Here is a 13,541-nt window from a genome sequence, read left to right as displayed (position 1 = left end):
GACTCTCACTAAATCATGGCTCTCCTTTAACTGGCGTACAGCTCCACGAGTCATTTCCAGCCAAATGTACGAATTAAACAGTGACGCCTTCATATTTCAGTAATTAGACAAATGAGACGTGAATTGACGCAAGCAGTTCTCCCCCCCCCCCCGATTAGATGGTACGGAACGTTCAAAATTTCACTCAAAGTTTTCTGAAATTGAATAATAATTCAACTGCCAACGGTAAACAATGACTGTTTGTCATTTTGGAAATGGACATGCTTCTAACGACAAATAAGCATGAGACGAACCATTTGGTAATTCGCAGACTCATAGTTCAGAGGGGGAAATTGTTCAATTTTTTTTGGTTTTTACTAGAGACGTACCGAGTAGCACTTTGGCCGAGTAGCCGAGTACCGAGTACTCGGTTTTTTACTACTCGGCCGAGTACCGAGTTACCAAGTACTCGGCCTTTCACTACTCGGCCGAGTTACCAAGTACCAATTATGTTTTATGAAGAACCACCGACACACATGTCATGAATTTTGAACTTATTGGAATAGTAGTATAGACCTCCTTATCCATATAATAGTTTTTAAAACTAAATTCCTGCTGAAATTCAATTTACGCACTATATAAACAATTTTATCTGTGTCAAAAATTTTACAAAAAAATTATTTTTAAAATTAAAAATAAATAAATAAAAGGTATGTTTAATCAAGTTGGAATTAACACAAATTTATACCAATCAATTATAGTTTTAGTTCGCCAAAAATAAATAATTTTAATACAACAAATGTGCAGGAACACTGAGGACATGTGTTTCTGCCCCCCCCCCCCCCCCGTTACAAGGAACGTCTTTTTCAGTGCATAACATGTGCGCTAAAGAATGTAAAGACATTCGACAAAAAAATCCGACTTTTGTCGGATGCCTTTAAATCTACGAGCTCCCATGTTGTGCATTGAAAAGGGAATTCCTGATAATGCCAAAACACGTGTCTGCAGTGTTCTTGCACTGTGTTTTTAACGTTGTTTTATTTCCTTTTATTTTTTAAGCAAAGGTATTTTCATAATTTTTTATAACTAATTTTTGTTTGCAACAAAAATCCATTTTTAATATAAAAATTCCATATTTTCTACACTTTTTTTTGCATAATTTTACATAATAAGTTTTATCAACTTTGGGGACATTAAAATAAAGATTTATTCCATTGAAGCATTACAAACTTCATTATTCTCAAATTTTAAAATTTGACTTATAAATTTTAATTGTAAATGATTGCAGAATATAATGCTTGCTCTTTTTTCTATAAATTTTAGTATCTGTCTTCGACAATATTCAATTTTTTGCAACTACTCGGTATTGGCCGAGTATCTGATCAGAATTTGGCCGAGTACCGAGTACTCGGCAAATTGGCCAAGTAGGCCGAGTACCGAGTAGTTACCGAGTACTCGGTACGTCTCTAGTTTTTACTAAACAGAAATGTGAAGATACTGACTCAAATAACTTCGTTTGAAAGTAAAGTCGTAATGTACCACATTCTACTGGCGAAAATACGATATTTGAGTAAGTTTGGTTCTTGTAAATTAATGAACTTGTAGTGACTGCTAACGATTCCAACTACATCACTAATTTTTTTTTTCGAGCGACACAAACTGTTTGTTATTTATAACGTTTTGCCTTAAATCTGTTTTAGGCTTGCTCCAATTTGCTCGATTTAAATCGACGAATTTCGTTGAAATATTTGCTCAAATTCCATCAATAAATAATTCTATTAATGTACCAAATATTCAATCGCGCTTTTTCAATATTTTATTTTTATGACTTACACGTAATTTTGAGCCAGTTAAGTTCTGTCTAAGTTTCGAAGTCAAACTTTATAAAAATATTTCAAAACATTCATTATTGCGCGACAACTTGCTGATTGGTATGTTCATGCTGGGCATGATTATCAGAATGAATGTGCACAGTTTTTTGTTGTTTATTACATTTGTACTTGGCAACAATTACGGCTGCCTAATTAGTAGAAACGTCAACTACCTACTCCCGTAACAAAGCACAAAGAGAAGTTCAAAAAGAATTTTCAGTAAGATTCCATCTTGTGTCCATTTCAAGAATAATTACAATTTTGTGTTCTTTTGCACATACTTCTTGCAGTAAAAATGGTGAAATAAAAAATATTACACGTTAAAAGAAATTAACATTTCCATCAAATAATACAAATTACCTACACAGTGATGAATCAAACCGAATTCTAGTGTTATCCGCGCAAAGCCAAATCCGTCGAACTGCTACATTACAAGATTATTGTCAAATGCAGTATTACGCACAGTTCCTGCTATATTCCCACTTATTCCAAATTATACCCTCGTCGCAGCCCCCTCGCAAAAGACAAGTTAAGCAGATCGGACAATGGCCCGAGGGCTTCCATATTCAGCGACTTGCAATAATCAAGAGGCCCTAGTACAAAATACAACGGTGCCTACTTAATTATACTGTTTGTCTACCAATTTCGGCAGAATAAGGAATGCGCCATAAATGTAACATCGATCCAGTGACTAATAATGTTATTTATTCCAAGATTCGGTCATCTCCAGCTGAGTTAACAAGGTAATGAAAGCAGTCTGCATACATGAATGACAAATTATTTTATGGTGGCCTAGTTAGCAGTAAAAATGGTACAGAATGTTTACATTGCTGATGCACCAGGTGTGTTAAGAATGCTTTCCTGTTGGTTGCAAAATTGGTGAAAGCGACGAAATTACTTTGGAAGTGCCTTTATGTGTAATCATTATACTTATGGGTTTGTTTGGCCATTATAACTGGTTTTCATAACACTACAAATAAAAGCAGTGTTGTTACAAATGCAGTTTGAATCAGAACAAATTTCCGATTCAGTAGAATCAATTTTGTTCAAATTTATATTCCCCCGGGCGATTTTCTTGTTTAAGACTCAATTTTCTTAAGTTTTTCGTATATTTGCTTCGATTATTATTCTCCAGAAAATGTGACTACAATTTTACAGCCAGATGGAGATCAAATTTATAAGATGCATTGCAATATTAATTTGTAAATAGAATAACCAAAAAAAAAAAAGCCAATTTTCTTCGCGATAAGTTTTACAACTATATATTCTTGTGGAACAAAAATAGAGAAAACTACGAGGTACTAAAAACAGAAGACTAATACGTTGATGAAATTTACTTTAAAACGGGAAATAGATAGTGTGCTTTCCAAATAATGAAATAAAATGATCGTGATTGTTTTAGTAACGAGAACTCAATGCATAGTAATAACAAAATCTGGGAAATAAAGTTTCCTGATTGAGCTCCGAAAATTTTCCTGATTTTACGATCATGATTTTTCCTCAGATGTAAAAGATAGCAACATTATTGTAGCAAAAATTTCCAAAAATAATTGCAGACCTCTTTTTAATTAAAAATAACCTTTTTATGAAACAAATAGGAGGAAGTATGTAATGGGTAAAAAAAATATGACTAAGAGCAACAAGTATAGTTTGTATAGTCTGGAGCCTTTTATCCATAACTAACTTCTTCACATATTAATGGGTAAATACTTGTAAACACGTGTGAGCATTTTTAAAAATTTTATTGCAAGTTTTATCCAGCAATCCAGCACTGTAATATTTCTTTTTCGTCTATAATTGAGTAGCAATCTTTCAGCATTTGTTATTGGTTTCTCATACAACTTACTACTTCGAGAACAATAAACAATATGAAGAAAACTACGCAAAAATTCGATGCTATTATTCCCAATTTTGTTTAGCCCTTAACGTGTTTTGTTTGAAAAAAAAACGATATTTCTTGCATCCTGCTCCCATGAAAGAAATATACAGCAAAGAAAACTACCAGGATTAGCCGATTTGGTGATTTTAAAGAAATTAAAATTTTCCTGAAATTTCCCTGTTTTCCAGATTGTGTTACCACCCCGTCTATACAAAAAGCGAGAAAATACAACTGATGATGTTGTGATATTGAATGTTTATTTTGGAATTAAATGTTCACAGGCAAAATAAGAAGTTTCAAGATAAGATTTTTAATTCCATCACGTACTACGTCATGGAAAGATTTGTCTAGACGTCCTAAAATTTGAATTATAAAAAGGACTGTTTCGGTACCGTACACAATGATATTCGTGTAAAAAGAAAAACACTTTAACTTTAAAGTGAAAAATACAGATTTTCATGAATATATATCAATATTATCAACCACAAGTTTTCTGAAATAAAGTGGGTTTTTTTCTCAACTTTTCCATCCAATAACGGTCAATTGCAATACCATTAATTCCAATCAATATCAAGAACTAGTGGAATGATTGTTAGATGGATTAGTAAAAATTTATTGTAATAAGAACATACCAGAGGTTCAATCGATTGACAGGTTTTTTTTTTTTTTTTTGTGAAATAACAACTCCTTACCTGGAAAGGAAAAAATTTGGGGGACTGCTAATTTTCTAGGGGGGGGGGGATTACCTTAAAATTGCAAAAGCAAACAATGATTTTCGAATCTAAAAACTGATCGAAGTTAACTAAGACAAAGGTCTAACAAGACGACTCAAATAATCATATTTAGACGGGGTTTAGCACTGAAGACAGCTCGGCTAATATTAAACACTAGTTTTTCTTTCTTTGAGATTGTTTAATTTTAATCGATTATAATGTTGATTTGTGTTTATTTGGGCGCCTACTATAAATGTGAAATCTTTCATTGCAGTACTTTAACGAACACGATTTTACTGTAAACATCCCCACCACAGTTAATGTAATGAGAAGACATTCCGTGAGAGATAAGATTTCGAGATCAAAGTTGCTATGTTAGTATAGAATTTCCAATTACATTCAAGGGTTCTGTTTTTGAATATTATAACTTATTTTTTTTCTTTTTGTTTTGCTTATCTTTTTATGCAACGTTGCGCGCGTTAAACAATAAAAGGATGAACTAGTTTGTTTTAATTTGTATCACCAAACAAAGGAAGGTTTAGTTGTAACATTTATGAAAGAAGCTACGTATAAAGATACGTACAAGAATTATAAAAGGTAGAACGGTAATTAAATATACATGCGGGATAAGAAAATAAAACATCTTTCAAAAATAATGATTGCATAATCTAAGACAAATTTTTGCAACAAATTCTTTTCTGTGGGCAGTTGTATTTTAATATTCAAACAAACAAGTTCTTCGAAAAACAAACTGTGTTACATATGGTACGGTTACCATGAATTAGAAAGAGACACATACTAGATATGGAACATACGTATTTACGATAATAACGTAAAACAATAATTTCGATTCAATGTGGTGTTGTGCCATCTGATGTAGACAGTAAAATGATCTTTGGTAAGAAAACAAAAAGTTTGACTTGGGGGGGGGGGGGGGGGAGAAAAAAAAATCAAAAAAAAAAAATTACGTAAAAATATATTAATTGATACAGTGGGATACACAGTGCCCTCGAAACCCTCGCGGCACGGAAGGGCGCTATGTTAAATTACGCTATGTTAAAATTTAAAAATATTTTTTCGGGTTATCCCGCAAGATTTATAAGTGGGCGCACTTATGAATCTTGCGGCGGGGGGGGGGGGGGGGAGCGCACCGAGTCTATGTGCGCTACTGGATTGATATTTAAAACGCATTAGTTCAGAGTCTTTAGAAGTGTTGCAGTTGAAAAAAAAAACTTGCTGTCTGTAGGGAAACTTACCAAAAGAGAAAGGTTGCTTCAAACCGATTGACATTACATCTGCATTATTATTACAATGAAAAACTAGATATATGTACATTTGCATTATTATTACAAGGGAAGCAGCGCCCCCCCCCCCCCCCCCGCCCCTTTTTCAACTACAGCACTGGGCTTTGATCAAAGAAAAGTCTACTGACTGGAAGACTTGATTTTTCATTTCTTTTACGAAAAGGACAGAACTCAAATGAGCAAAATAAACCTCAATATCTACAGTTTAGACATTTTGTTTTTTTACAATGAAAAGCATTGGGTCACCAATAAAAGAGTTTATCAAAAATTTGAGCTTGAAAATCTACGAAAGTTTTAAAGATTTCCATGAACAGGAGAAGGTTTTATTAAAATATCAATAATTCAAAAATATGTTCTGAGAATATATCATCGAGAGAAATGAGTTCTGCGTCTGTAATGGTGCAGGAAAGATTTATGAAGGTGATGAATTAAACTGGAGTTAAGATAAAGGAAAATGTAAAACCAATGCATTCCTTTAGTCTCACTCTACTTACATTATTTTAAAACTATATAATTTTTTTTTCTTCGAGGAAAAAAATAAAAGATTTTTTTTTTTTTTGGAAAATCATACTCTGCAAGAAAAGATAGAGTGAAAAAAGATCGGTAAGAATTTCTTGCAAATTCTAATTATTAACTTTTTGCTAAAAGATTCAAGTGGAAAAACACTAATTAAAAAGCATAAAATGATTTTAAATAATTGTCGTTGCGAGTTAGAGAACATTATGAAACTCTTGTAACATATTTTACATGATTTGGAAGGGGAAGAGACACGAAGCTAAGTTTGAGAAAATAAAAACAAATAAATAAAAAGTTTTTGTACAGCACTTATGTTCTATTTTTGAGAAAAATAGATTAAATGACAAATTAAATACTAAAAATGGAAGAGTATTAGCACATTCGAAAAAAAAAATAACACAAACAAATTTAATGATTAAGAAAAGTTATCACAAAAATGATAGTTTTGGAAAAAGTATATTGTGAAGAACTGACCATTTTGGGATTTCAAAAAAGTGGGAGGGATACGCGAAATCTACTTGATATTCTACCCTTATTAACTATTTTGTTTTTGAATTTAAAAAAAAAATCTTCCTACTAGATTTATAAAATTATTAACCTACCTTTATAGCAAAGAATAGATGCACATGGCAAGTAAAACATTTCCTCCCTTTTCTTATAAACATTTACTCTTGTTTACAACAACAAAACCTAACCGATCGGGCAAAGAACAATTTAATTACATACGTCCCTTTTCCTTCTCAAATATAAATTCTCCTCGAAATGACAAGATTACACGCTGTCTGCACAACGAACGCACCCATATAAACCTCCATTATCGCAGAGAAAGCACTCCTCCAAGGATTTATTTTAATTATTTACTTGGGTTTCGAGTCTTCTTTTCCGCGCAGCTGCAAACGTTGGAATGAAAATATATTACGGCTCGACAGATTTATATGTGGATAAATAGAACTATTACACAATTCGATTCGAACAAGAGTGGCAACGGTTAATAATTCATTAGTTGAAAAGCATGGACATAAAAGCTGGCAACACTGGCAAGTTATCATCAAATTAAGTCGGCGGGCATTATTGTTAATTAGATATGAAGCAAGTCTGTTGGTTTGAAGCGCGCAGAGTTGTCCATCACTGTTTTCTTTTGTGCAGCAGGTTCCGAAAATAATGGAATTAAATCAAAATATGTACTTGTTTCACGGTGAACAAAGTAATAATTTTTAAAAGTTGGTTTTTGAGAAGCAATTTGCTAGGTAATCAGAAATAAATAGGAGCGAGCGTTGCTGAAACAAACTCGAAGAGATTTAAATCTATAGGTTTTCCCCATCTTAACTCTAGAAGAAAAAGGTAGCATGATTTTTCTTTAAAAAAAAGATATATATGAAAAAAAAAAAAAAAACGTTAATTATTTGTGAACAGGATGACTTAAAATACATAGCCAGTAGCTAAAGTAAATTAATTTTTAAATGGAAATCCATATTTTTTCCCCTCTATCTTAATTCTTTAAAAAAAAAAAAAAAAAAAAAAAAAAAAAACACATTTAAAGGGGAAAAAAAAAGCAAGTTTTTCTGCATTTAAAAAAATAATTATTTAAACAACGCTAATAATTAATTCACAAGCGATGACTTAAAAAACACGATTAGTAGCAAAATTATATCATTTTTTTAAATTATGCTTTTATCTCCTAATAAGTAATCGAAAAAAATGCTATAAAAACTTCCAGTAATGTGTGGCACATTGGACCTAGATTATTGGCTTATTTTTAATGGGGGGTGCCCACCTGCCTATGAGCAAGGGCACCTCCCATAAATATTGTGAAGAGCCCCCCCCCCCAAATATCCCCTCAAAGCACCCCCCTAAAAATTTCAAGGGCGCAGTCTGCGCCATGACCTCTCTAACCGCCCCCTAGGTGCCCCCCCTTGTTTTAATTACATTGCAAAACTTAAAAGTTCCTCACAAGATGCCTTGCAATATGACTTTTAACTGCGGTCATTCTTAAAATCATGTTTGCAAAAGAAGTAAAAGAAGCAGTTCGATGACTCTGAAAATGCCTAACTAAACACAGCTTAACTGATAAATACGCGTGTAATGACAGACAAATTTTGTTGTGGAAATTGAACGGCTGACAGTATCAACGATGACAGATTGTCTACTTCAAATATACCAAACAGATTACAAGTTGTAACATATCGGAGATAAGATGAATAAATTTTCTTTTTGTTGACTTGTATATCTTCTAAAAGCTGTCTCATAAAAAGTAAATGTTTTTTTTTTTTTTTAAATATCTTTATTTATATAATCTTAGTGGTCGTTTGAACATAGCATATTTCAAGTTTGAGAATCATTTTTATCCACTAAAGCGATTTTTAAGTCGTTCGTTTAAAATTAAAAGGTTGCTGAACATATTATAAGAAAAACAAATGATGGACAATCAAAATAATAATAATAGTTGATAGTGATAAAATAAATAAATTGTTGACTAAGTGAGCATTTGCATGAAGCGTATTCAAATTAATGATTGAGTTTACGAAGAAAAATTCATAACAGTAATATTCACATTGACATAATCCAATTTTTACTATATAAAGAATAGGTAGCACTCATGCAATCGGAGTACTCGGAAAATTTAAGTTATTTGCAGCAAAAATAACTAAATATGAATAGGTTCCTTCAAAACTGTTTTAAATTTAAAGTTTGAAATCATAAAATGTTGCGTCAAGTCTATGTGCATCGTTAGTACAAGTTTTCAAGCTCTACGATCATTTTAAATAGGCTTGCCAGACGTTCCAGTTTGGCCGGGACAATCCCGGTTTTCAGACAACATCCTAGTGTCCCGACCGGTTTACTTCACGTCTCGGTTTAAGATAAATTGGATTACAGATGACTAAAAAGTCTCAAAAAACCGTGAAGGGTTATTTAGGTAATGTACTTTGTCATTTGAGATATAGACTTGTAAAATTAATATCGGATAAGCTTGCTAGAATTTTTATTAGTTTAAAACCAAAAAAGCCTTTCTAAAAAAGCCCTAGGGAATGAAAAATTCATGCAAATTTTCAAAGTTTTATTATTTATCAAAGTATTTCTTTTTACTAAAGTAACTAATAAATATTAACATGTGAGAAACAAAATGCTTAAATTATTTGCTTGCGTCATTTATTATTACGCATGTTTTAGGCTCATAATTAATAACTATTTATTCCTAGCATTAAGAATGAACTACTCTCTAAAACACTCTGAAAACTCGCCAGGAGTGAATTTTGAATACTCATGATCGGGGTGGGGAGGAGGGGGGGGGGGGTCGTTGTCCTGGTTGCACATTTCAGAAATCTGGCAAGCCCAATTTTCACTTGCAAATCTTCCGAATCAGTGCCTATTATCAAGAACTTCTGCACGCCCGCTACGCAAAGCAAAATTACAAAGGCCTTAATGCAAGATTTATTAACTCTTCAATATTTTATTTATGTCATCGCCATTTCCACAACTATACGAGGGGGGTAGGTGATAAGTAAAAAAGGTGCTTTGATAATTAGACTGTTTTGCAAAAGCTGTAAAAATCAGCACTTAAAAACAATCTTTCCTTTTATTTTTCAAATCATAGTGTGTTATGAATTTTTTCACCATTTCCCTAGAACTGTGCCCAAAACGAAAAACTTTGGAAAGAAATAAAGGCAGTTTTTAACATATTTTCTGATTTCTTATCGATCAGCTAAACAAATCATGTAAATAACGTGCAATAAACATAAAACACGTTCAATTGAAGAATTGAACTTTCTCACGCCGCCGCCGCATACGCAGTCGCATAGTTTCGTTGTTTTGAACGCTTGGGTTAGAGGGCGCTACTGTAGCAACTGGATGGGAAACTCACCTAAAACCATTACAACGAAACTGGCGACGGCACGACTGTTTTTTAAAAACTCACGATTATTTTCATTCTGTGAATATCTTTTGAACATAAAGCAAAAATATTGGTTACGAGGATTCCACTCATGATTATACAGCGATTCACTTTTATTAAAACGCGGGGAGTCTGAAATAATTCTTAGCAAGAAATGTAAACAGTAAGTATGAGAAAGTCGATGAGTGTTTAAAGGGACGTTTGACACGAGAAGCATTAATTTCCTAAGCAGTTTACAGTTAACTATATCATTTAATAAACAGTTAGGCTAAAATAGGTTACAAGTGGCATTTTCTCCTCTAGAATTTTAGTTACAACTCACGAGATAAAAAATGGCACTGGTTACGAATTTGACATTCCAACGTCTGATTTCATTCACAAGGGCTTGTCAGGTTAGCTACAAAAGGCTTGAAAGTTCATCAATGAAGAATATGCTATTGGTTCAGGAGAATACAGGTAGCCATCGATTGTAGATTATGTCGGAAGAGCTGGCTGCGTACAGCGATATGCATTATTTGACCAAACATCATTTTCAATTCAAATGTAGAAAATTCCATCTCTAATGCAATAGTAAAAGTGCCCGACACAACAGATTGGAATAGCCTACCATAACTGTATTCGAACCAGGGATGAAAGTGGACTCAAGTAAAGTTTTCTGAAGACAGTGTGAAATTTTCGGAAGCCCGACCCCCTCCCCCGTAAAAAATCTTAATATGCATACAAAAATCATTAAGAAAAAAAAAACATTTTAGAGGTTTTATTTTTTTTAATATAATTTTTCAGTTTTAGAATGTTGCCAGACCAAAATTTTCTGAAACGGTAACTCAAAATTTTCGGAAATATCGGATCACAAACACCCCTGAATGCGAACATACTTTGCGCAAGACCAAGATATCAACTACATGAGACCCTTTAATTAGTACAAATCAGTAGCACCTAAAAAGGGAGGGACGGTCCGGCGAATGTGACTCTTCGGAAGAAGGTAGCACTTCCACTATATGCTCTAACCACTGTTGATAAGAAGAAAAACAAACTTATAGAGCACATCTATTTCATGAACTAACAGTTTACTGCTTGTATTTCTTTCCTTTTTTAAAATCCCAACGTATTTAGGGGGGAAGTGAAGTGACGAGTTGCCATGTGCGGCATGAACAGCAGCTATACGTTTCTCTTATCTTACAAAATATCAGATCGTCATCTCATATGATCGGATTTTTATGGGGGGGGGGAGATCGATTTTTTTTCCCAGATAAATAGTCTGCGTCCTGAATTAAAACTTCTGCTGAAGTTGATTATGAGTTTAGATTAGACTGTTGAGACTAAAAAGACAAATTCATCTTACCATTTCTTTTAATTTTTTTGTCAATTTATGAACTATCAAATTGTTCACAACTGATTGTCTTTGAAATTATCCTTTTTGTTGCTGAAAGTTATTCCCATTTCTCGTATAACAGTGGTGCCCAACCTACGGCTCGCGGGCCACATCCGGCCTGCGAAGCTGATCCGTGTGGCCTGTTGTTTTGTTCCACTTTACAAATCGAAAAGTACGATTAGTGAAAATATCCAATTTGGAGTCATATACTCAAAAATTGGTTTCTGAAAACTAGATGCATTAAAATAACATCTAGCAATTGATGATTAATTTGTAATTTTCTTTCTCTTTCTATATTTTCCCCTGTTATTTAGAAGAGAATGAAATATTTCCAAAATGTTTTGTGTTTTGGCCCGCAGGCATGATTTTAATATGTGGTGTGGCCATTGGGCAGAAAAAGATTGGGCACCACTGCCATATAAGATCCTAAATCTTCTTCCCAATAGATAAGTTGATTGCGTTATTTTTTCTCTGCAAAAGTTGGTGATGCCATAAATTTCTAAGTTGATGATCCAACATGGGACTTAACTCATTATTAGCAAGGATCTGGCATACCGACAGGTCGAAAGCGGCCCAGAGACAAATGAACTCATCTTACCTTGGTTTCCGAAGGAGCTGCAGGAGCAGAATCGGTAATCCAAAACGAGAGAGAGACACAGTATCCACAGCCACCGAAAGTAACACATAATTGCAGAGGGAAAAAAAAAAGCTCAGAAAAATATTTCCGAGGGCAAGCAAGCAACAAAATATCCGCGCACCCAACAACTCAGCGGAAAGCCAGCCGCAGCAAACGCGCACAAGCCAACGCTCCTACCATTCGCGAACCGTTCTCCGCATGTCCATTCTCCTACATCTCCAAGGCAGTTATGGATGGCAACCGGCCCACGTGAGGGGAGGACTCGGTTCGGCTGGGGCCACCCACTTCGCCTCCCCCCTCTCCCCGTTTTTTCTTCCCGGCATTCCCTCCGCCATAAGTCAGTCATCGGAGTAGGATCTTCCGATGGGTTTCGGGACACTTGGGCGTTGATTAGTTTATGGTTTTTCTCCCCACTCTCTCCCCTTGAGGCGACGCACCAAATGGACAGGCTATAAAGGTGACTCACTTCTTCATACACGTGTGGCCAACAATAATGTGAGAGGTTTTCTTTTTTTGTTCCATGGGATACTGTACATCCTTGGTTTAATTCATGCCGGTTACTTCCCATACCGCAGCAGTCGGCCGCTGATGTTGTTTTAATTCGAGGCAACCGCAGGGGATCAGATGACTATTTTGGAAGGTTTTTTTGGGACTGGGTCAAAAATTGAAAGCCTAATGATTGTTCTATCTCCCCTTCCCCTCCTTGAATTCTTGTAGGGTTTCGTTGAAAACAGTTTAAAAATCAATGAACCTCGCTTTATTTTGCATTTAAAATTTTGAACTTCTTAAGTTATTGTGTAGCCAAAACCAAAAATGTAATGTGCTAAAAATCTATTAAAATGAAAAAAAAAAAAAAAAAAAAAAAAAAAAAAGCCATTCTTTTAAAATCATTTAATTTTTCCCCTCTTGATTTTGTTATGTGAGCAGGTCTTGCAGCTCGACTGGAAATTTACTGTAAACATTACTTTTCTGCAGCGTTTTACCCCTCTTAATTTCATAACTACGGTTCTTACAGCAAAATAATCAGATGTTTGAACAACTATTTTGATTCAAGGTTGTTAATTCAAACCTCCTACATTTTTTTTTCTTTTTTTTTTGGTTATAAATTCAGCTCTGGATAAAAGCAGATCTTGAGAATGATGATATCTTGCTAAATTTGAAATACATCTATTTTAAGAAAGTCATCCCATTATTAATAGCCTTACAGAAATTAGAAATTCAAATTGCATTAGTAGATTTTAAAAATATGACATTTTTTATGGGGAGATACTTAAGCAAGTTTGATTGAATTTGGTTTGAATTTGAGGTTATTTGTGTTATCATTTTCAGTCAATTGCATTCAAATAAAAGTTATATGTATTTGAACAAACGATACGTAGAC

The 13,541-nt window shown here is 33.9% G+C and overlaps 1 protein-coding gene across 1 annotated transcript in view; it reads right to left on the bottom strand.

The window, feature by feature from the left end:
• LOC129229578 (ephrin type-B receptor 1-B-like) overlaps positions 1-12,255 on the bottom strand; it is a 140,672-nt gene extending 128,417 nt beyond the window's left edge. Inside the window, exon 1 of the mRNA XM_054863918.1 lies at positions 12,122-12,255. Within this exon, the coding sequence (XP_054719893.1) occupies positions 12,122-12,209 (88 nt within the window). The 5' untranslated portion in view covers positions 12,210-12,255. The remainder of the gene's footprint in view (positions 1-12,121) is intronic.
• Between the last annotated feature and the right edge of the window lie 1,286 nt (positions 12,256-13,541).

The sequence above is a fragment of the Uloborus diversus genome, chromosome 1 (genome assembly GCF_026930045.1).
Source record: "Uloborus diversus isolate 005 chromosome 1, Udiv.v.3.1, whole genome shotgun sequence".
In the NCBI taxonomy this organism is placed as follows: domain Eukaryota; kingdom Metazoa; phylum Arthropoda; class Arachnida; order Araneae; family Uloboridae; genus Uloborus; species Uloborus diversus.
Note: the sequence above shows the minus strand (reverse complement) of the source record. Positions and strands in the feature narration are given on the sequence as shown.